The 25,615-nt window shown below is 45.5% G+C and overlaps 1 protein-coding gene across 1 annotated transcript in view; it reads left to right on the forward strand.

The window, feature by feature from the left end:
- The window catches only part of LOC119400987 (uncharacterized), a 95,087-nt gene that overhangs the window by 61,851 nt on the left and 7,621 nt on the right, over nt 1–25,615 (forward strand). Inside the window, exons 10-12 of the mRNA XM_037667870.2 lie at nt 5,705–5,809; nt 11,693–11,833; nt 23,955–24,036. Of these exons, the coding sequence (XP_037523798.2) occupies nt 5,705–5,809; nt 11,693–11,833; nt 23,955–24,036 (328 nt within the window). The remainder of the gene's footprint in view (nt 1–5,704; nt 5,810–11,692; nt 11,834–23,954; nt 24,037–25,615) is intronic.

A 25,615-nucleotide genomic window follows, 5' to 3' on the forward strand; every position in this document is an offset into this window, starting at 1 on the left:
CTTCATGTCATTAAATACAGGCATGACTGGCAGGTTTTCTATCACCAAGCCATCACAGACCATTGCGGCTATACGGTTGTGAAATGATTAATGCAACTGTTAAAGCACATCGAGAAAATACCTAGATGCTTAAGCACCACCAGCAGAAAGAAGCAACAGAAAAGAGCGTCACTCGCAACTGCTGCAAACTGCATCACATCAAACATGCAAATACCTTGGCTGAAGTCATCTCGCAAAGGCTAGCAAAGTGTGGCACGACAGCAATTGTGTTCCAGAGCTATTCCAAGTTTTGTGTGGGGCATTTAGTCAATAAGGGAAAAAAGTTCTTCAGATCTCAAAAGCAGTGATAATCAAGTTTAATAAAGACCTGTGTGGTGATTACAAGGAAAGCTGTTCTCGTTTAATGACTACAGTGTTCAGTGTGTAAAAACGACTATGCTCTATACTTGTTTCGCTCATAAAGGCTACAGAACAAAGTTGCATGTCTTACGTCTTTTCACCAGTAAGTGCATCGCTCAACCTGAGCTTAGGGCGTTTCAGCAACACCAGGCGCAACTCACCAAAACCATAGTCCATTGAGTGCACTGTAACTGTGCCTGATATGACTTACCAGTAGTTAGCGTGTAACAGGAAATGTGTTGCGACGCCACGCTGACATTTTCTCCCTTTACCTTAATAACCCTTGCAGAGACCACCTATAAGACACCGTCTGTAAATGCGTCAAATCGATACAACATTATTTCAAGGCACTTGATATTCTATTGCAACAAACATAATCTCATAATACGCTCATTAATGTGTGCTATAGAAATTATTCCAATTAAATTCTAATTAAATATGTATTCATTCTCAAGTAATTTGTGCCTTCTTTTCGCATAAATAGAATCAAATCTCAGGCAAGAAGTATAGTGCAAATTCGTCTTCGGTTATGTCACTTTTGAGCAAAAACAACTTACGCTTTAGACTTGGTTCGCGGAAAGTGGCACGTCGAAACTCGTCGGAGGTGGTAGTGCCTTCAGCAAAGTAATCGTATGCAACAGTACACTGCAAAATGAAGTTAAATGAAGGCAAATTTATTATGCAGGAAGTTCAAATCATCCAAAGCACAATGTATCGGGCTCTTTCTTAGCGGCTAGTCAATACAACTAAGAAAAACAAGTGGTGTACACAATTTTGTACATAGCGTGTCGAAGGCTAAACACCAGAGGTGAAAGCTTGGAGGATTGGGCAAACGATTTGTATATATCTCTAGTGCAGCGTACTACTCACACAAGTTCCTAAGGTTCAGAGAACGTGCAGAGTGACAGCCGCTTGAACAAAAGTGTGCAAGAGATAAAGGCTGAAATTGTCAATTTAGCTTAACTTAAAGGGGCTGTCTAATGTTCGGAAACATTTCTTAGATTGTGGTGAAAATGAAAAAATTGTTTGCCACATTGGCGGCAATGAGCATGCTTTTCTTCCATAAAAAATGAATTATACTTTATATTCGGTTCTGAAAAACGTGAAAGAATGACCGCTAGCGTCACCCAACAGCAATTTGGTTCAACCTATTGGTAGAAGGAAATAACCCTCGCAGGTAGACCTATCTTGCTTAAAAAATATGTATAACCGAAAAACTGTATTTCATGCACTTGTCGTAGCTTTCCTCCGCGTCAGAGGGTAGACTTTCCTTCTTGTTCACGCGTTGAAAGGTTGCGCTCGATGGCGCGGCCGGCGCCGCCTTCGAGTTCGACGGCGGAGAAACACGAGCCATGCGAGCTTGTTGGCACCCGACACCGCCCGACTATGCGCAGTCAAAGAGGGAAAATAGGCCGTCCTGGGCGAACCTTGTCTGTGAGTTCTCGTTCGTAGAATACTGCTATTCATCGGCGCTGAAGTCAATTTGAAACACGGTTACCCCATGTAGTTCTACAGTGAATATTTTGCATTCAAAAGGTGTCCGGGTTCGCTGTCATGTTGTATATACAATACAAAACACCTAAACCGCTTAAACGCAACTAGAAAACAGCAGGAAACTTCTCTTATTCTGTGAAGCACGTACTTGTCAGGCCATTTGGCCAGGCATGTTCGTTTTATTTGCACATTTGGCGTGGGTGGAACCACTATTGTTCGTTTCACGACGCCGGTATACCAGTGTTGCTGCAACACACCAAGTTTTTCCGCTCGACTGTGGTGGCTTTAACATCGAAGCTGTCTAAGCTGTCGGTAACTTGTGCTCCGTCGTAAAAAAAAAAAAAAAATTACCATCATCATGAACCGGCACATGCTCTCTTCATGAACCGGCTGAAACTCGCTTCATTCTCCTTAGAGTAAAGCTCTTTAAGTGTCATCAACTTGTGCTCCGTCGTGCAAAACTCCTCAGGTGGGTTAGCGCCACAGGAACTGGGCAAGCCCCACTACCGTGCACAGCAGGTGCGACTGTCAAACGAAAACGAACCTGTGAAAAATAGAGAGAGAAAGAAAGAGATAGAAAAATAGAGAGAGAGAGAAAACTTTATTTTAAAAAATCAGTAAATCACGACAGGCATTGCCCGTCGCCCCTAGCCGTCGGCCGGAATCCCTTGAGACACGGCAGCAGCAAGGGCTTGACTGATGATGTCCCGCTGGACGTTGGGGTTCGGGCTGCGGAGCAGGGCCTTCCAGGATTCTAGAGTATAGAAACCGTCGTTCTGACTCGGACATGTCGACACCATGTGAACCAAATTCGCTGCCTCATCACAAAATTTGCACTCAGATCGGAAAGCTACTGGGTGCGACTTGCTGTAAAGTACGGAGTTTGGAAAAACCGCCATCTGCAAATTTGGCCACATAACCTCGTCTTTCTTACTGAGTGATCTGTCCGCACCTGGGTACATACTTCCCGATTCAGCCTGTAGTGTGCTACGATTTCATGATATGCGAGCATATCCTCACTTCTTTTTGTAATTTCGGTAACTTGGGAGGTGTAAAGATGCCTCCGCTACAAAAGCAGACGTAAAGCCAGGGCAGAGGCTTACAAGCCATGTACACCGGTCGACAGGACGTCCTGTATATGGAAAAAAAGAGAAAGAGAGAAATAGAAAGAAATAATTAGAAGGAAAAAATATTGATGCGCACACACATAAAAACACGGACTCAGGAGACTGGGACGAGTTTGCGCTCGTCCGAGTCTCCTGAGTCCGTGTTTTTATGTGTGTGCGCATCAATATTTTTTCCTTCCAAATATCAACCAACTCGCCCAGCAGCAAGTTTTATAGAAAGAAATAAAGGGAATAAAGACACAAAAACATAAAAAGAGAGAAAACAGACAGAGAAAGAAAGAGATAGAAAAAAACAGAGAGCAAGAGAGAAACAGAAAGCAAGAGAGAAAGAGAAACAAATAAATAGAGATAGAGAAAGAAAGAAATAGAAAAAAACACATACAAAAAAGTGAAGCAGAGAGAAAGAAAAAATAAAGAGAATCAAGAAAGGCCACCCAGCTGCGCTCTTCCTTCAGGCTTGGCGCCACTAGTGCGAAGCTGCCATATTTTTTTTTTCGCGTCGAATAAATGAAACTCGGAACACTATGGTAATAGTGCTTTACTTCACCGATTGCATTCACTAAACGACTATTACGGTAATCGGTCTGTCGTTAAAGAAAAATGGATTAATCCTGCAAGAACCGTATGTGGTTTGAATTTTTTACCTTCACCGCCACAACAATTGTCATCGCTTGCAGCAACCAGTGTTGCGGGCGTCCCTACATCATTTCATGAAGAGGTAGAGTTTATTGAAAAATTCTGTTTTAAACATTTCTTCTTGCTTCCGAGAGAAACCGGTGCACGCTTGGCCACTTCAGACGGTACGCTTTCGATTGCGACACAAAACAGAAAGGCGGCGAAGAACGGTAGGCAGTCCCTTGAGGCCCCTCTTAATTCCTGCAACAAGTCAGCACCAGGTGGTGATCATATCGTGTAGAAGATAATTAAGCACCTGCACCCTGAAACACGATACGCCGTTGTAGTTTTCGATGCAATATGGGTGTCTGGCTATATCACATTCTTATAGAAGAAATCAATGGTCATCTCTCAGTGTATAGTTTTTCATTTTATATAATTACTTGCGTAATGCACTCTCTACCAGGTTTTCAATAAATAAATAATGGACTTCATTAACACCCGATAAGAAAATGTAGGTGTAATATTTGAATCCATAGCCAAAATCTAATTTTCCGGTACGTTAACAGGTAGGTCACAGAAACGAACTTAAAGGGACACTAAAGGCAATTGTTAAGTGGGCGCTGATCGCTGACATAACGTTCCAGAAACCTCGTAGTGCTTGTTTCGTGCCAAGGAAATGCTTATTTTGAAAGAAAACCAGTTTTAATGGTCCGCACAGCGTTAGTGCACTTCAAGTCTCCCGCCTGGATAGGGTCTCCTGACGTAGCGTTTGCCTCGCCCAACGTTGCCCGCTTTTACTGCCTGGCACGCGACGCAGCGGTGTCGGCTCTGAAGGGCACATTACAAGCTTTACCCATGTTGCGGTTGATCTCGTAATCCTCTGCACGAAAATGCAGTGAGCACACACGCAGATTTCTTGGTTGTTTAGCACACTGTGGCAGAGGCACGGCGCTCGGCCCCTTCGGCGTAGGGATTTATTTGTGGCACCCATTGGAATGTCAAGTCGGTTTCTTTGCTGCAGCTGCTGTTGCTCAAGTGGCGCACACCATTCAGGCATCCGGCGACATCCGGCAACATCCGGTAACGTTCATGAGCGTGCAAAACACACCCAACAGTACGCTACCACGAAATTAGCACTGAGACGTTACCGCGCAAGCGGCGAGCAGCACCGTGAAAACGGAGCTTTTAAACCACCCGCGCCGTTCTCTTCGTAACGCCAAGTTTTTTTTTTTCTATGAAGGAAACAGAAACGCCCAAGCAGCATTTTTTACGTCTTGTAATGTTCGGAATGTTATTTGTTTATTATAAATAGATTGAGTACTGTTGATTAATTGTACTCCGGACTCTTGACGTCATCGGGCTCATTCCAAAATGTCCCACTGGTGGCGCATATCATGTCCAACATTTACGTTAATTTCTCGATTAGTAGAGCACTGCTGTTGATGGTATTGGCGTTTTAGGCATTCTCAAATATATACCATTCACTGTGACACAAATATTTATTAGCCTTCAGTGTCCCTTTACCGAAACGTAGTTAAAAACCAAGGTAATATAGATAAAGTACGACTCATTCATAATACAATTACTAATTGGTCATGATCATCAAAGAAAAAAATAATGCAGTTACATACAAACCTTCTGGTAGGTCACTTCAAAATATTTTAGTGATATAAATAACCTGTAAGACAAAAGCAGGTTTTGGCAGCTTTTTATTGCAACTGGTAGTTGATAACAAACGATGAAAATAAACAAGTGTTTTTTTTTCGTATTTTCTTTTTCAATGCGATAGCTTGGTTGCAGAACATTAACAGATCATTCTTTCTGTTGTCATTTCATAGCACTGTTCATTGCGGAGCACAAGAGATGGTGGGGTGTTATTTATGGGCTGCGGGCATCACTTCTTATGCGTAATTGGTTTTCCTGCTCATTAATACGAAAGTACGGCTCGTCTTTATAATTAGGAAAGATACGCTAACTCTTGAACATATGCACAACATTGCCTATTATACCATGATGAGTTGTTATGAAGCTTCATACTGCCCTTGCCATTTACTGTATGCTTACAGAATCCAACAAACTTGTTTCTCGGTCTTGCGATATTAATTTCGAGTCGAAGCCGACTTGGGGTGCATTCAACGAGTCGACGTGCAAGGCGGGAACAGATTCTCGAGGTAAGATTTCCTGAGCGCTGATGTGGCATTTTTGGGGCATGGGATGTTTGACAGCTTCACCACTAGGCATACAGGTACTACCACTAGGTATACAAATAAAATCCTTGCAAAACTAGCAAAAGCACATTTCTGAAGTGCACATGTGCATAACATAATGAGACATTGTTGCGTATCTTATGTATCCAGGCTTTTATTTTGCCCTTAAGGTTGTGGGTTTAATTTACATGCCTGGCTGGAGCAGAACAACAGTCCTAGGAGCACCTAGTTCAATCCGAAACCCATTCTTCCTTTCTATTGGTTTCGCGAAGTAACAACATAACATGTTAGTTTATTTCATTTTTAATCTTCTAGTTTCAGCGTTATAGCGTGGAAAGTATTTTGTGCTGTATTAATGTTATCCGTTTCTTTTGCCAATGTTAGGACTAACAACAGACACTACTGTTGTTATGTAAATCCTTCAATTGCTGATAGAGCTGGACCTATGTAATAAAACCGTTTATTAATGGCAGAAGTTCATGCTCTTCGCGCTTGTTGAAAGCCAACCGAGGAGTGTATCGAATGTCTTATGGTGGCAAGACTTTGCAATCACCCACATCACGATTTTTGAAAGTATTTTTGGGCTGTTGGGTTGTAAACTCTCATTAGATAGAAATTCACTTCTCGCAAAGAAATTTTATTTTGCAATTCCAGCTTTACCTGCCACATAAGCATAAAACTCGGGCCAATTTTTACGTATATGGTAGCATGCATGTTCAAGTAAATAACATCATTATTTGTAGTGCGTGCCTGTGTGTGTAGATGAACTCTTTTGCGGTAGGTATTACCGAAACTGGAAGAATTTGGCGAATGTGCCTCGTTCTTTGATGCAGTACTTTGTATACATAGGGCCGTAGGGATGTTCATAGTATTAAAACCATGAGGTTCAGCTGAAGTGTCGCAAGTAGCGCAAGAATGAAAGAGATGAGACAGATATGTGAGGTGCTATGTCTGGGTTAATATTCTCTACACTAGCGAGCATAAATAAAGTGTTACTGCAATATACTAATTACATAGCGAATCACTAAATCTTTGACGTGTAGGTGTAGAAGAGTGAAAATCTTGCACTACCTCCCAAATGATCAAAGCCACAGGCTTAAGCACTCTGAAATCTACGCTTCACAGGGTTTGCCATCAGCATTTACGTAAACCTGCACGTGGGAGAATTGTACTGTACGGCATTCTTCGAATCTTGAATAGCATGAAGCACAGACGTGTCGGTAGACAAAGTAAATTTGTGGATAATGAAGACAATGAGGGATGTGTAGAAGGTATACATGCGATGCATGTGCAGTAGATATGCTTGATAACTGTGGGATTGAAATAAAATAATAAGGGTGAAGCAAACAATTGAACATCAAGAAAGTAAGGGCTCAAAGCACCCATATTCCTTCTTTTTCTTGGGAGAAAAATGTGACCTCGTATATTCTATAAGAAAATGAAAATAACTATGGCTTTTACATAGTAAACAATCACTAAGAGAATTTCTTCTGCACAGCATATCTACATAAAAAGCTTGGCATGCAATCGTCCTGCAGATTACTTCAGTTTGAACTGAAAAGACGGCTGACAAAGCAAAGTCAAGGGATGGAAAATGTGTTGCTAACATTTATCTTTGCTTGATTGAAATGTTTTGCTAACGGGAGGGCGCAGTTTTCATATTTACCACCAACAAATACTATGTATATTTGTTGGCGTAGAATATGGAATGTAAAAAGTGGCACGAAAACTGTGCGCAATGTAAATGATCAATCAGGTTTTTTTTACCCGAAAACCCCGCAGGGGCGTCTGGTTTTCGTGCAAGCCGATGTACGACAGACGACTTAGTATAGCTAGAGTTTGTTGCAAATAACAGAGAAGGAAGGGGCGTGGGGCACGAGCTGTTGCGAATAAAGAGGACGAAGGGGCGTGGAGCAAGAGCAACAGCCACGGGCGCTGGCCCGTTCAGTTGTTCCAATCCTTCGATATAACCAGACGGCCGGGTTCTGTTCCCTTCTTCGTCCTTTCGCTACAGTCAAATATTCGAGAAGCATTTGTGCACCAGTAGTATTGCCTTTCTATGTTCTTTGATTTGGAAAAAGCATACGACACCACCTGATGTTACGGTATATTGCGGGACTTCTACAGCTATGGTAAATGCGGTAGCTTGCACAACATTTTACACGGCTACTTGTGTGACAGAAAATTTCGAGTGGGCGTTGGTACTGCACTGTCCAAAATATACGTGCAAGAAAAGGGAGTCTGTCAGGGAGGAGTGCTTGCTCAGCTGTACGCTTTTTATAGGAAAAGTGAATTCCCTACAAACTGCACTCCCACCTAGAATATCCTTCTCAGTTTATGTAGACGATATCGAGATAAGCTTTCGTTCCTGTAACATGAATCTGCGAACGGCAAGTTCAACTTGGCGTTAACCGGCTTTCTAAGAGGGCAGAGGAAAACGGTTGCGCACTTAACATTGACAAAACTACATGTGTGTTGTTTCATAAATCATGGGCTCTGTAGCCTTCGCCTTCTATCACAATCCATAGCTGTCCTCTTACACTCAAGGATCAACACAAATTTCTAGGTATAATTTTGGGTAGTCGGTTGTCTTTTATTCCTCATACCTAAGCACTCAACTTAAAATGCTTGAAAACAATGAATTTGCTGAAGATGTGACATTAATCATGGGGAATTCACAAAAAATGTCTGATGTCTCTCTTTAATAGCCTTGTTTAAAGCCGGCTGGACTATGGCTATTTAGTGTATCAGTCGGCCTCAGAAACAACAGTTAAGACTCTGGACCCGGTTTATCACTTAGGTATCTGTCTCGCTACTGGCGCCTGCTGCACTAGTCCTGTCAGGAGCTTGTACGTTATGCAAACCAGTGGCCCATGGAACATGAATGGGAATACTGCAGCCTAATGTACACGCTCTAGCTATGTTCACTCCCCACACACCCATGTACAAAACGCATGGCAGAAACTTCTTCTCTAAAGCTTTTTGAAGAACGACTGTCTCACACAAAGCCGCTTTTCCTAACCTGTACCGCGATGACTGTTGAAGCAGAAATATTGCTCCAAGTTGCTAAAGCTCCTTCTTTCGAGTGGCTGCCACCATGGGAGAAAAGCCACATAAAATTCGATATGTCTTTCTGACATATAGATAAACGCCACCATCATAGTGCAGGCATAGAACAGCATTTTCTGTCCCTCCTATTGAAATATCACCAATCCTACAGACATATCGAAGACTAGACACTCGGTAGCAGCAGCTGCCATTGGGCCCGATTTTGCTTCTTCACCACGACTCATTACGCATTCTAGTATTTTTATCGCAGAGGCGTATGCTATTTTCACTATCATAAAACACATTGTCGGACGAAATATTAAGAAATCAGTCGTATTTACAGATTCACTGAGCGTTGTGCGCACGTTAAACACTGGCAAACCACATAAAAACGCAGTGCTCAATGACCTCTAAAAGCGCTTAATTACGGCATTTAGAATCGCTTGCGATATTGTAGTTTGCTTGGTGGTGGGTCACGTTGGAATTGATGGGAACGAAAAAGCAGACGCTTGTGCAGCAGCAGCCGCACAAAGAAGCAGCCCCGCCGAGATTAGTGTGCCATACTAAGATCTGAAAGCACTTGTCCGCCACGACCGGCGTGGAATGTCGCAGACGGAATGGGATCTTGAAATCAACAACAAGCTTCATACACTGCAACCTCGGATAAAAACTTAGTTTTCCCATGCGGTGATAGATACAAAGAAGTTGTTTTAAGCCGCTTCCGAATAGGACATACCTGCGGCACTCTTTCTCATCTCTTCACCACTAAAGCGCACCTACGTGTGAAAGAAGCGGAGGGAACCAGTCTGCTTTAGATGTTCTAACCGAATGCGCCCAAATGGAGATGGAGAGGAAAGGCCACTTCCCCGATGTTTTTAAAAGGTACATTCTACTTCATTTATCACTCTTCCTATCATACAGCCCTATGTTTTCTTTTAACAAGCTATGACACTTCTTAACTGACGTTCATTTACTACAACTTCTATTATGTATGCATACGTATCCGCCCGGCCCTCAAGGCTAAGGGTAAGGCTAGCTTGCACGTTGGTGGTATCGGTGGCTTATCAGTCCCTACAACGGTAGGGCCACCTAGTGCGAAGCTACTGGATACGTTTGTTGCCCTTGGCTTACTGTGGTCCTACACGCCACCGCTTTCTTTTACTTGTAATGTACACCGCACACAAATGTTTCCGGATCGTGGGCTCCACGGAAAATGCGAATTTCTGCTCTGTTAGTGTACGGCGCTTCTAACCCAGCGGGTAGCTGTATAGGTCGCAGGCACTACTACAGGCTTGAGCATTTATCTGGAGGCTATGTTGTCAGACAAAGCGGGAATATAGCTTTCTCGGAAATTTCGCGTTCCGCAAACTCTTGGGGGTGGAGGTACAGTAGCATCACTGCTCATGACATCCTCACTACCATCTCCCGAAAAGTAAATTGACTGTATACACTAAGACTGCAAATAACTTATGCCACAGCGTTTTTAAAAACTTACGCAGCAATAGTACCTATAGCCATAGTAGGCGCTTCTTACAAGTACGTTTGCAATTCGTTCCACACATTTCATGTCATTATCTTAATTTTATTCTTTATATTGATATTATAAACGTTTACTTCTCAGGATTCTAGGCCCTCTTACAGCACCGTTTAACTTGGCCATAGTCATTAATTACGCCAATGCGTATCCATTTTACTTTGCCGTGGCGCTCTATGGACATTGTAGCCGTTGCACTGTTAAACCCTATTAATAATAATTACCCAAGACACATTGATCGTTCTATGCATTTCACTCACCCACCGCAGTGACTTAGGGTTTATGGAGCTCGACTGCCGAGCCGTAGGTCGCGGTATCGAATCGCGACTGCAGCGGCCGCATTTCGGTGGAGGTGAATTTCCAGAGGCTCATGCACCTAGGTTTAGGTGCACCCCAGGTAGCCGAGATTTCCATAGCCCTTCACTGCGATGTCCCTGATAAACATATCGTGGTCTTGAAATGTAAAAACCAAACAATGAACAAAAACAGTTCATTGTATATTTTACTCTGCTCTAACTTTAGTTTTGCATCATTCTCCACGCAGTTAGCCAGGGAGTTTGCAGACTGAATAATGGCCCTTTTGGAATATAATGCTAAGAAATGCGGCAGTGAGAAAAATACTGCTGTATGGCTTGAGCGCAATTGAACTGTGTTTTTTTTAGTTGTGATAGCACTTACATGGACAGACTAGACGGATTTACATGGCAGACTAGACGATCTCCAAATTGATAAGATTCCCCCGCGCATCGTATCTTCTACCGCGAGTAAAAACGAGCGAGCGGGGGCGACGAACGCGGCCGAAGCAGAGATCAAACGAGCTGCCCCATTTCCGTCCCTCGTAGGGTGCATGTGATAACATCACTCTGCTCGCGAGGCCTGCCGTCGAAGCAGACAGGAAACGACCCACCCATCTTTAACGAGCATGAAAAGACGCGGGGGGGGGGGGGGGGTCGCGCGAGCAGCGACTTTGAACTTCGAACCTAAGGGCGCGGTCACGATCGCTGGCGCGCGCTCTGTCTCGACAGCCATAACAGCGGGCGGCTGGTATGCCCTTCTACGTGCTGCGCTCTCAACGCGAAATGACTATGCGGGCAGAGCAGCTCTCCCTGGAGCGGCCGTATTCTCTTACACCACCGTTTTGTAGTTACGTGAGATCGGATACAAAACAGTTAGCTGCCAACCTCACTTCTTATAACACTACAATTTGATGCTATCGCATTCATTGCCTCGCCCTTGCGTTGAAACTGACTCTTTTGTCAATGCAGTGTTCGACGTGCACACGGATACACACCACCTGCTGTGCAGTCCGCATCACTGTGTGCCGAAGAATGTGAATGGCACCTGGTTAGAGGTCTCGCAGCAGTGCAAGAACATGGGTGGCTACCTCGCCAGTGCTGGTCCAGGAAGTGAGCAACATTGGTTCTCTCTTTTTTCCCACCATTCCATCCGATAACTCCTCTCCTCTGACTCTCGCATAGTACGCCACATGGTTCACTCTCCACTCTGTTCTGTGTTTTATTTTGATCCGTTTTCTCTCTCCTCTCTGTGAATCTTTTTGTTCATCGCGTCATGTAAATATGGACGAGGGGAGGGTTAAGTACAGTGAATGATTGCATGCAATGTCGTATAATGAACGGCTCTAGCAGTATTGATCAGCTGGGCAGTCGTGGACAGAACATTTGTTCGAGGGAGGAGGCGACGAGCCGCTGCCATTTCTCCTCCTTGTGATCAATAATACATATCCTCCGTCCTGAAGGGGCCGCGTGCAACATTTTTCTAAGTAATCATCAAATGACTTCAGTTAAAGAGCTTATTGCCTCACGAATCGACTGCACGAATTCTTTTTAGAATCTGTCGTGTACGAGCAAAGTTACATCGATTTGTTGCGCGCTTTAAGCGGTTTCTCTCTCCTTGCGTACCAGCAAGTGCACTGAAAGCTGCCCGGGTGGAGGGGGGGGGGGGATAACAAGGGTGCAAGAAGATACGTCCGTTCGTCAGGGCGCGTCATGGCCGTGAGCACATTCGTCTCTTTTCTTCGAACACGCGGCTTACTTTAAGTGCGAGCACGCGCGCCGGCACGTCGCGCCATCCCGCGGTGGGAACTTGCAACTATTGCCTGAAGAAAGGGAAGAAACTGAAAGAGAGGACACTGCCATATAGCCATGGAACCAAGTCTCGGCTTCAATTTCTAAAATATGCTCTGTAGCACAAGCACTTAGATTGCACACTGTGCAACTTTCGGTTTCGGGGCTGTGCGGTCTGAAATTAAGGGTGTGCTACTACAGCCGGGCTGCGTTTTTGCGTCTTTTTTTGCCACCACTACCTGCCAGCGCAATCTGTGGTTTTAATTTTTCTATGGCTTCGTGGAGGCAATTTTCTTTTATTGTCAAAATATGCAGGATTGCTAGCACTATCCACAAGCCCTATTAAAAGTTGCAGTGAAAATCCGTAAAAAAGAATGAAAACTCCTTGTCCACTGAAGAACTACTTATTTCTCGCGTTAAGGAAAACAAGAACTAAGCCACACAGTCATTACTTCATGAACGCAAGCACTCCTCCTGTACTGTAGTGCCACCAAAGTACACACTTGTTGCTATGCTCAGCTCTACTGGTTGGTGTGAGCTGAAAGATGTAAATCTTAAACAAGTGTCACTTTTACATTTAAGGGGACTGACAAACGATTTCTTTCGACCCAGTTTTTACGGTGCAACGAAAACTTCCCCTTCGGTATTGTTTAAAGCTGCAGGGATTGATTTTGAAATCGCGTCGATACTTTGTCAGCAGAATGTCCTGCATTCTTATGGAAATAAATTGAAATTAAAATTGAAATGTTTTGATCTGAGAAGCCAGTAAAAAAGTTAGTCCCTTTCAGCAATACTGAGAAGTGAGAGCGATACGAACAGCCCTTCTCGCAAGCTGTTCATTACGCTAAACGTTGGGCTTTCACAGCAGGGAGTGCAAGGGTGCCTAAACACCTTTATTTCGACATTGTCAACCATTCATAAATAGAAAAAGTAGATAGGACAAGTTTTCCGAACGCACGTCTTTACGTGAAGCCCCTTTGTAGCCTCGCCAGTCAGACGCTCCTGGTATTTCTCTAACTCGTTGGCAGGTACCGCTGGTTACTCAGCTAACAACTTTCATGCTGCCAGTCACGAGCATCCAATCATACGTCAAGTGATGGCAGCGCCATTGTTCTGCTCCCTACAACAAAGTCGTACTGCACATGAAATTAGAAAGTCTTCTGCAGTTAAACCTCGATCTTACGCAACTCGAATTTAGGAATGTCCCTATCTAACGAAGAAATTTACATTCCCCGGCAGGCATCTGTAGGAATCAATGTTGCGATTAAGCTTAATTAACACAAATAACTTAGTACCAAGCACGATTTAACGAAGTTTTTGCCGAAATCAACCAGTAAAGTGGTGATTTTTTTTTTCCTGTTCTGACACAGACGAGTTATTCTTCGAGCGTGTGCTCTAACGCTATCGCGTTAAAACGTCCCTTCACGCTAGTGGGGACCCTAATTTTATTTTGACAAGGCTGCACGCCACGCCCATGCGCGGACAGATCCAGCTTTCAGGAATGCTGGATAATCAGCGCTTCCAGAGGCCACTTCTTGAAGCTCCCCCGTTTTCAATGGGAGAAGCTCATTTTTCGGCAATAAACATCGTAGAGAAAGAAATTCTAAACCGTAGAAAGGCATATTCTGGGAGCTGTACCACACATCGCAACTACAAAACTTTAAATTTTGGGGCATGTAAACTTTAAACAATGAGAACCTAAGGAACCTACCGAAATGACGCCTTGTTCTTCAGGACAAAAACGGGCCATTTAAAAACAAACTAGACGGAAACCTGCAAATTGCCCGGAGATACAAGTAGTACAAAGACATAGCTTTCATTTCAGCCTGTCATTTCAGATGGCTGCTGTTTCATTTCAGCCGGCTGCGGCGCTAGGACCAACACGTATGTCAGAAACTTTCTGACGGACCGTATGGCAACTGTGGGCATCTAGAACATCCACAGAAAAAGCTTCCAATTACCAAAAAGAGCCAGGCAGCAGGGATCTGTAATCTCATCGTTACTGTTCAAGGTGGCCATGATCAAACGGCCAAAAGTTCTCGATAAAATGCCAGATGTGCGGCACGCGATGCAAGCTGATGGCATCACGCTCTGGACCAGGTTTTCGAACATCGGAAGACAAGAGAGCTGCTTACAAGATGCCGTAGATACCATCGAAAGGTATCTCCGAAACTGCGGCATCTACTGTGCCCCTGAGAAGTCCGAGCACTTTGTCCTCAAACAAGATCTAGAGGCAGGCCACCCATATACAACGAGCCCGACCCTAGTGTCACCCTAATTAGGACAATATTTCCAATAGTTGACACGCTACGAGTGCTTGGACTCCACATGCACAAGGATGGATCGGGAGTGGCCACCCTACCGAGAGCCCAATGGACACTCTCGCAACTCACGCACCTAGTCAAGAGGATCGCAAACCAATGAAATGGGTTCAACGAACACGACACCCTACGAATAATGCAAGCTGTGCTCACCAGCCGCATCACGTACGGCACGCTGTACCTCACTTTAACCCATATATGAACACTGTCCAACATATAGGACGCTTCTTTGATGCACTCTAACATCGCTATTTCTTTAGCTGATGACTAGCGCCACCTACAGCACATCAAGCAGGCCTCATTCTCAACGTGTGCAAGCCTATACATTGCTTGTTTTTCATGCTGCCACGTGCCGACCGCTTTCTCCGGGCAAGCGCGTGCTTTGTGTGAAAGACGTCGTGGAGAGGAAGAAGTGCACGTGAAATGCCGACCGATTTCTCCGGGCAAACGCATGCTTTGTATGAAATACGTGATGGAGAGGAGGAAGTGCAATGTCGGTGTGCACGTGAAATGTTTCAAGGCTTACCACACCCGCACCAAGCACCTCTAATGCCCAGCATCCCATATTTATAAGACGGCTTGAAAAACAGCGTTGCGTTTACGTGGCAGTAAATAAAAAAGTTGTGCTTTCTTTTGAGGCTAGTACACTTTTTGTAATAAAAATATTTGTTTTGTCATTTTTTCTGAGTTTGGACATATATGGGTTAAAAACCGCGGAAATACAAAAATTCGGCAGATCCCACGTAGCGTGCGAGCGATGTTATGCGAAGCATGCGGCGGGAAGGTGATTGTGGCGTAATTTTAACGCGATAGCGTTAGAGAGCTCGTGTCGCCGAAATTGCGGTGTCGGCGTCGGCACCGTTGGTTGTGAGCGAAAAATCATCCGTGAGCGAGAAATCGAGAAAGTAGCAAATAAAATAAACGATATAATCTTCGGTCCCAATGAGAATCGAACCCGGGCCGTTCGCGTGGCAGGCAGGTGTCTTACCACAAAGCCACGATGTTTTTTTTTTTCTTTATTGAACAAAGCCACGATGTTACTTGCAGCTGCTTCGGAAAAAAACACTACATAAATCTCATGTAGTGAAAGGAGTCTCAACGCATTTTGTTCGGCAGGTGTCACGACGAAAACGAGCCCATACGGGGATTTGTAGGCGCACTCGCGAGGCCATCAAACTACGTCGAAAAAGGCCGGGATAGTGCAACCATCGCCGCTAAATACACACACGAACTTTCAGACAGCTCTAAAAACGGACAACTATGTCCATCTAGCGGACAACATATCAAGCCAACGCAGCAAACGCTAGATAATGTGCTGCCATCTGTGAGGCATTGTGAGAATATGTCTCGACTTTTCATGGCATCCGAGAGGGCGGGCGCGCGGCGTATATCTTGGAGGCCATGCGACTCTTGCTTTAGATCGAAAGCCTGTACAATTCGCGCGCGTGCGCGCGTGTGTGTAACAATACACATTAATAAGTATGCACTTCGTGGTTGAAGTGCGCACTGGGGGCTGGATTTCGCTATGGCGTTCAACTCTTAAAGGCCAACTCCGGCGATTTTTTGGCCATGTCAAAGTAATGGTGCTTTTATGTTCCTGAGACGCTCCTGTTACGGGCCCGATAGCAGAAATACTCGGCAAATTGGAGAATAATTTTAAATAAGCAAAAAAGCGCAACACCGAAACCGAAACCCAACCAAGTGTACTGTCTACGTATGACGTAGACGTTGTTACGAACGAACCGGAAGTCGTGCAAGGCAGGCCGGTCACGCCGGCGCGGAGTATGAAAACTGTGACAGTCGGGACGACCAGCGAAGCGCCGGCCAAACCAACGCTGTCTGTCGCCTTGTGCACAGCAGACGCTCGCTGTAGCGGCCGAAGCGCCGAAGTTAGCGGTGCCCTCGGCTGCGTCACTTCCGCTGCCTTACCAATACAGACGTCACAGACGCAATGTTGCCAATAATTGTGGGAAGCCAGGAGGGCGTTTGCAGACAATCTTTAAAATTCATTTGCAAACAATCTGCACATGTCTCAAGCCTGTAATTTGGCATAAATGACGGAAACGTGCAAAGGAACGTACCGAGCGAATTTCATTGAGATCCATCGACCTCGAAAAATCGCCGGAGTTGGCCTTTAAAGGCGAAGCTTAAGGGTCCCCCAATTTTTTTTACTGAGCGAAACGTTACAAAATGACGCTAAAGGTTTGTTTAAGTTTTATACGCACACATGTATGTTGAAGAGCAGCATATGTGTTGTATAACCAGTTCTTTACAGTTGAGTAACGATGCCGACGGCCACGTGGGTATTATACCAACACCAGAAGCGGTAACATGATATGTAGTGCTTATACTTGTCCCTTATGATGGAGAATGCACGAACGTTTCACGAACCCGTGTGCATGTGTGGAAGAAGTCCTTGATAGTTCTTGAACAAGGTCATCATCCCTGTAATCAGTGAGCACCAGCCGCTGGTCATGACTTGTCATCGGATCAGGTCGTGATCGCGGTGACGAGGGGTCCATGTGTAGTGAAGTATGAGGTATAGTACAGCTGTTGTAAATCGTGCACGCCTCGGTCATTTCGTCGACAAATTGTCTGTCGATAGAGCCGGCGACATGTCGGAATCTGAAATCCCCATTCGCGTTAGTGAAGTATAGGCCATCGTGGCTGGTAGGCCTGGATAGTGCTACGTAGACCAACGTCAGTGTATGGCGCTTGTAGTATTCGTAGACTACTTGGGCGTATGTGGCCTACGTAGCCTAGTATACAAAACGGCTGTCAATCGATCTGGCATCATCATCGGTCAGCATGAGGCCATTGCCCAGCCTCGTAAGAAATGAAGAGGACACTGCGTCGTTCTGGCGGACGAAGTGCACTTTACGGTGCGCTGATGTGGATATCATATGTAACTTTCGTTAATGTATTCCTCCGGGGTCGAGCAATGCTTCAATATAGCCTGCTGAACCATAGGAATACAAACGTAATGTTTATTAGACTGCTGTAAAAGCAGAGCCAACACTGGAACCGCAGATGTTAATCTGATATGATGCCTGTATCGTAGGAGTGCACACATAGTGCTTATTGCTTTCTTGTAAAATTAGATAGCAAGCACCACAACCACAACTGGCGTTGCACCCAAATTACGCCTGCATAGGCTGTTTTTGCAAACCAGTTTATAGACCTGGCGTGGCTGTGTGGTAGAATACCTCATTGCCACGCAGAATGCTTGGGTTTCATTCCTGCTGGGATCCTAATTTTCATTATTTCCATTCGTCGGGTCAACGCTGCCGATGTCGGTTTTTATTAACACTCTCGCTTTTAATGTCTGTTCTCCCCGTTCCGGGTTAGGTATAAACTGTCAATCACCTGTGACGCATACCCGTGCACCGCCGTCCGTCGTAAACGGGTATGTGTCACACGTGTCTGGAGGAAAGGGTTTGACGACGTACGCGACAGGATTTTCACGTTATTCATGTGATGACCCGACAGTCATATTCGTCAAGTCCTCTTACACTCCCATGCCAATTTTGGTCTACACCAAGTTAGGGAGGCGATCATGAGAGCCCCCAGACGTACGCGGCTAGATAGATAGATAGATAGATAGATAGATAGATAGATAGATAGATAGATAGATAGATAGATAGATAGATAGATAGATAGATAGATAGATAGATAGATAGATAGATAGATAGATAGATAGATAGATAGATAGATAGATAGATAGATAGATAGATAGATAGATAGATAGATAGAAACGCTCAAAGTGCCAAAGGTTCGCTAAGAAATGCTTCGCATTTAAAACTGAATATTATGATACGAAAGGCAACAAAGTCACCCTGGGACTACCCCCCATGGCTTCTACTACACGTCTTCTTAAAATAGGCGTCCACAACACGTGGCAAGAGCTTGCCGAAGCTCGCAAGAACAGCCAGCTGGAACGACTCAAGTTCACTCCCACCGGGAGGTCGGTGCTCCGGTACCTCAACTACAGGGAGACATACATCGCCGATGCGGACCGGAAAAAAAGACATCCCGCTGGACGTTAAAGAGTCCCTGTCCATCGCGCCTATCTCGCGCAACATGCATCCGACATTCCACAAAAGTAGGCGAAAGGCTAGAACTTACGCTATTAAACGAAAGTTCAAGCATGATCCGGACGCCCGCTACACCGACGCGGCCAAGTATCCGCGTAGAAACACGTACGCTGTCAGTGTCGTAGGCTCTCGAGGCCGAGGGTTAGCGTCGGCCACGGTCAAGGCACGCAACTCAGAAGCAGCGGAAGAAGCGGCAATCGCTGTCGCCACAACCACGTGTACAGATGCCGCGGTGATCTTCACGGACTCGCAAGCAGCTTGCAGGAATTATGTGAAGGGCCGCATCTCAGCCGATGCACTTAACATCAAAAAACGGCGAAGCACTCCACTCTTATACAGCTGCATAATATGGACGCCAGGACACGAGGGTCTACAGGAAAATGAAGGAACTGATGCCGCTGCCTGCGAGCATGTCAGCCGGGCTGTCCTGGACCCACAGGATACCCCACCCCTGGCTCAAGAGATGGATGCTGTACAGAAGACCTATTCGTCAGTACTTCAACTCTCCGTCCGTGAAAGCTGGAACCGTCAACGGACTCCGCAGGCGAATGGCGCTTGGGGCGGCAGTGGTGTACTGTACCTGGAAATGCTCTCGCAGGAACACTATGCTGATTGGTTTCGTTGTTTAATGATTTATGCGACAGATGGCACTGATCGTTTTCTCGCAACTTCCTTGCTCAGCCTGTTTGTACAATGACCGCGTTCGTTCTCCCTTGACATGGCTTCATGTGGCTGTCCTAACGTCATAGCCCATGGGAGGCTTCATGTCTGCCCTTGCGGACTTTTTAGATGCGTAGGCGTTGGTTACTGGCAAATACAATGCCGCTGTAGCTTTCGAGTGTCTTTACGTTACACTTTCAGATATGGACACCAACAACAAACGAAGTGTTGTTGATGAAGACGACAAGGATGACGCCGAGGAAGCCACAGCCGAAGTGGAGTAGGCGACGGAGTGCTCCGAGTGTGCGCGTTGGCGGTAATGTTCCGGAAATTTCGATCTCCTCGGGTTCTTTAACATGCACCTAAATCAAAGTACACGGTTCCCAAGCATTATTGCCTCCATCGAAAATGCGGCCACCGCGGCCGGGATTCGATCCCGCGACCTTCGGGTCAGCAGTCCAGCACCATAATCAATAGACCACCGTCGTGGGTTGGGTCGCGTTGGCGGTATGTGCCCCGCCTGGTTGAGCGCTAGTGGGTAACGGCGCCGGCATCCATCACTACTGGGAAGCCAAACTCACCCCTGTGACGCATGCCCACCCCTGTCATCGTAGGTGAAGAGGATACGAGGGGGGCGGGGGGGGGGGGGCGCTGGCGCTTGTGGCTGCCACGAAGAAACGGACAGCGAAGAGCCTGCTTGGGCGTGGCGTGCTGACGCTCGCCGGGACAGCGGGCAGTCGTTGCCTGAAGCTTGACCATATTCCTCTGGCTGCCTCCGGGATCTTGCTGCCCTCCCACACTAAGACTGCGCTGAATAAATGCCGCAGGTAGAAATCCGTTGCGCAGAAGTGGTTTTTTTTTCTAGGTGGAAGGTACTTGTTCTCACACGTGTGTCGGTTATCTTTCGCCAGGCGTTTTAAAAGCATAAGCAATAGCTGGGTTCAAAACGATTGAGTGCATCGCTCAATCACATCAAATGCTTGGTGCCGTGGTGGCACTGTGGTTACGGTGGTCGGTGGCTGACCTGAAAGCCACGGGTTCAATTCTTACCGCGGCGGTCACGTTTCAATTGAGGCGAAATTCTATAGGCCCGTGAAATATGCAATTTCAGTTGTCGGTAAAGAGCCCCATATTGTCGAAATTAGCTGGAGCCCTTCACTGGTGACATATAACATAAGTGAAATATAGTCTGAGTCCCTTTGGGATGTTAAACCCCATAAACCAAATTGTTTAATGGTCGTTGCATTTTTCATAAGCTTGTCCACTTGTTTTCACCGTACCGCAGCCAACTATAATGCGAGTTCTGAGAGAAGGTATATGTTGCTGGGGTCATGAAAAGCGTCACAAACCTTTCTCAAGTTTTCGACGACGAGCCTGATTGTTAAGTATCGCGAGGTTAGAGCAATCGACGTGCCCTAGGCCTAACTACGTGGCACACAACAGGAACCCACCACTACAAGTACACCGAGGCACACAAAAGTACATTTCTCACCTTGCTGCCATCAACTGCAGCAGACAAAAACACAGTGCTGTGTTCAAGATCACCACTGTGACACCAAGCAAAACGCTCAAGACTACTACTACGAACGATCACGCATAAACCTATGCCTCCGCCACTCACGCGTGCAAACAGCTTTCCTTCGATAGCTGGTCTGGCTGGCTGGGCGGCAGTGCAGGCGAACTCGCAGAACGTTTGTGCATGAATGTACAACTTCAGTTGTAAGGAAATGCCTTAGCATTTAGCAGACAAGGATCTTAAAAATACAAACAAACGGACGTAACAATTATTTTTTGCCGCCTCTTTTTTTGTCTTTACTTGTGGCACATGCACCGTCTATCGATGGAGACAGGTAATGCCAGGAAGCCGTATGGAGAGTACGTGGATATACTTTCGTGATGCCTATCGCTTTGTGGCCACTCTTGGCTCTTCCCTTTCTCTATGACTGTAGTGCCTAGGTTACACTAGATAATGTGCCGACCGCAGCCTCCTAGGTGGCACCCCATGCAATGAATGTCTGTGGCCTTCGCTCGTACAGCTGCAGTGCGAGGGGGGCGCTGCGGCACTGCCCGCTTGCACTGCAGTGGACTTTTCCGCCGTAGCAGAAGTGCAGTTCTATATATGCTGGAAGGTGATTAATTTAGCACACATCATCACAGAAGGTCCTGTCATTTGCCTTGGTTACTTCATTGGTACTTCTGAAGGCATATAGTGTTCTTGTTTATGTAAAACGTCTTATGAAATAATGATAATGTAGACTTGAAATAATTTTTTATTGCCACTCTGCTCTATGCTCTAGAAAATATGGTCCCCCATATTCACAGAAAACTTCTACTAACGCATTCCCATTCCACCAAATGCTAATAAATCACTTTTTTAAACAACGCCTGCCAGCCATTGGGAAATGTCGATTAATTTTAAGCAATGCCCTTCAATACTTTCCTTGTTGTCATGATACTCTTGTGCAACTCTATGGGACAGCGTCATATAGCGCCTGTGGTTCTTGCGCTGCGGCACTGCGTCGCAGAAGGCTATGCTATACGTGTTCTACACGTTACAGTCGCTATTTTATACGCTGCAATATGCTCTATAATTAACGCTATGGACATTATAAAGTGGACGCTGATAGCATCCATCCGTTTATTTGGGCAACAAGAAAGGCGGCTACGGCTACCCAAGGTGTGTTCGCCATTAGTGCAGCGTCAGCGTGGCGTGTTGTTGTGCATCCTTGTACTTGTTTCACCGCACCAAGTCTAGACGTGGTGGCATCGACGTTTAGTAATTTTCCATAGCAGCGATGCCTAACAGTTGATCAGTGCGAGACTGCCGCTCCGGATATAGGGGCTTCAACAAAAAGGCCTGATTAATTTTTTTACCAGGCGACGCGGAGCTATACGACATGTGGAGGAGAGCCATCCTTCAATATTATACTGTCAAGTTTTGTTTGAATTGAAATACGCTCGCACATGTGAGAAACATTTTGATGCAGGAGACATTAGAACGCCAACCTTGAACTGATGTTCACTGCGCCACTAAATATGAATGTACACATAAAAACGACAGTCGTGCGGGTATGAAGCTGTCAGTTTTATAAAACTGGTCAGCGTAAATGCAAGATATTTCCCTTGGAAACCGTAACCATTGCCTAGATTCGTATATTTTCTACAGAACATGTGTAGTTGACAGCTGCTTCTGCAATTAGTGCCTAGATGACTTCAGGTTCAGATTTGCTTGCTCCTCACGCGAAATCGAAATTCACATTACCAGCCTCGTGATGCCTCGGAATAAATTGGTAGTTAGCAGGAGAATAAGCATTGTGGGCCGCCAGTTGGCGACAGGGTCCACCATAACATATTGTGTAAGCGGCGTTAATCTGCAGGTCAGCTAGACATATTCGTGGTGTACTTCACATTTTCAGCACGACTTTAAACAGCTACACTGGGATCAAGAAGTCTCGGTATATGTATGAGTGCAAGCGAAATTGCGTCACTTGGTGGCCACTCTTGGTTGAACCATTGCTAACGATTAATGACTTGCGCTAGTAAACAACGGGCATGCTATTATACTTGGGCAACACTCATCACTGCTATGCCAGTTAGCAAACACAGTTTGCTAACTAACATAGTTTTCATGGAAAACAGCTACGCGAAAACACGGCTGCCCTTACTAGCACTACAGATTAGGCGCTATAACGTACTATCCGGGAAAACATTCGACCTGAATCCGGTAAAAAATCAGGCTGACAAGCCCACCTGGTACTCACGACGGCACCTCTGGCGGGGGCTTTTGTCCCTGTGTGAAACTCCGGCGTGAGTTTCACGACGAGAAGAAAAGTATCTAAGGGCCCTACTTTATGTGATGCTTACCTTAAAAGAATGTAAGGAAATGTCAATTAGCTTTAATCATTGGGAAATTACTTTGCCTTCGAAAGTGCAATCACCACAGATAGGTATGTGTAAACCAAGACGCTTGCATACTTTACGACGCCTTCATCCACCAACTCTGCCCTTACTGTATTTTCTCGTCTATAATCTGCCCCTGCGCGTCACCTCGCCGCTCCCCCACCTAAAGTCGCAGAAAAATAACAATTAAAATGATACCTGCGTATTACCTTGAAGCCAGCTTCCTTGCATCACCATGAAGCCAACTGACGTGCTGAAATTTGCGTATAACCCGCACCCCAACTTTAGCTCCGAGTTTCCCGTATATTTTGTGCGGATCATATGTGAGAACAAACAGTACTTTGGGGCGGAACACAAATTCAGTACCTCCTCTTGCCCCAAATCTTTCATTTTCCACGATATTTGCGAAAAAAATTCAGCCCACTTGATTTTCCAGAAAAACCATTCAAAGTGAACAATTTTTTTCAGGCTGGACTGACATCGTCAGGAAGCACGGACATCTTCAGTCGGACAGTGCTGCACATCCTGAGGTTCTGGAAGCATTACAAATGTAGGTACTGAGATCCTTTGTCGCATTTCATCACAAGCACGAAATGTCGCTGCAGGAGTGCACCTAGCTAGGCTGGTTGAGACATGATTAACATGGGAACAAACAACGCTAGATGGGGACGGTGAAAGAACTACAGAGAGGACGCTGAACTAACAACCACTGTATTGCTGGAATATGCAATATATACAGAAGGTTTGCTCAGAAGACCAACAAAAACACAGCATCTATGCAGAGATAGAGAAGAATTCATCGCGTGACATGCGTCGGGAAAACAGGCTGTCACGTTTTTAACACGCAACTGATTTCTCAGTTTTGCAGGCAAATCGACGGCACAATGACACAAGCGTTTCCGTGTATATAAATATGGTAAAGCTTCGCTTACCATTTTTGGAATGTCAGTGTTGTTTTACGGCAAAAAGAAAAATGAATATGCAGGAACCACTGAACGCCATTCTCTGGAAGTGTTCTCTGGGGCTGCAAAGCCATTTAAGGGTGCGTATATGTAAAGCAAGATTAGTTCTAATTAATGATGTGTCTAGCAAAGAAAAACGAGCCTAAAGGCTGGTTCACACCGACGACTAGCAACGGTCGCGCGACCGTTTGCGACTGGCGGTCAAAAAGCGACTCAAAGCGACCGGTGTTCACACCTGCGTGCGACCTGTAACCGTCGCCATACAGAATTCACGTCTGCTCGTATACAGCTCGCATTGCCGTTGCCCCGTAAAATAGGCTGACGTCCTGTTCCTGCCCATCTGATTGGTTCAGAGGTTTGCGACTGCAGTCGCGCGACTGAAAAATCGAGCAGCGAGCGACTGAGCCAAAGCAGTCGCTTTGCGACCAAAACGGCCATTTGCGACCGTTTGCGACCAGTCGCTTTGCGACCAACTTAGTCGCGCGACCGTTGCTAGTCGCCGGTGTGAATGAGCCTTAAAAATTCTCTTTATGCATAGGGAGGGCCTCGTTCTGGCAGACTGGTTGCTTTAAGGTAGTATACGAAGGATTATTGGGTAGCTGACAGCTCGTTAAAAAATCGCGTGCTTCGTGACGCCAGCAGGCGGAAAGGGAGTGTTCAAACACTCGCCGTCATGGCTACTAGCGGCGATGACTAACATTCCCAAGTTGAAAATGCGCATATATACCCCATAAAGTGGACGGGGGGATGACCGCCGCTGTAGCTCAGTTGGTAGAGCATCGAACGCGTTATTCGAAGGTCGCAGGTTCAATCCCTGCCCGCGCCAGGGTAGCTTTTCGTCCACTTCACTTTGTTCACGTTTATATCATATGTACTACAAACTAACATCTCCTATACTTTCCTTAGCTTTCTTGTCTGTTAGTTCTAATTAATGTTGTGTGTCGCAAAGAAAAACGAGCCCTTAAAATTGCCCTTCCCCGAAACAATATATGTAATTATTAGAGGCCGGATTTTTAGGCTATAAAAAAGCTCGTATTAGGCGCCAAAAATAGGCAGGCAAAAGAACGTTTTAGGCCTCCAATATCGAAAATATAGGCACAATAAACTTTCGCATAAATGCGAATAATTTCAAACGAAGACGTGCGCGACCTGTGTCTACGACAAGAA

The sequence above is a fragment of the Rhipicephalus sanguineus genome, chromosome 1 (assembly GCF_013339695.2).
Source record: "Rhipicephalus sanguineus isolate Rsan-2018 chromosome 1, BIME_Rsan_1.4, whole genome shotgun sequence".
In the NCBI taxonomy this organism is placed as follows: Eukaryota; Metazoa; Arthropoda; class Arachnida; order Ixodida; family Ixodidae; genus Rhipicephalus; species Rhipicephalus sanguineus.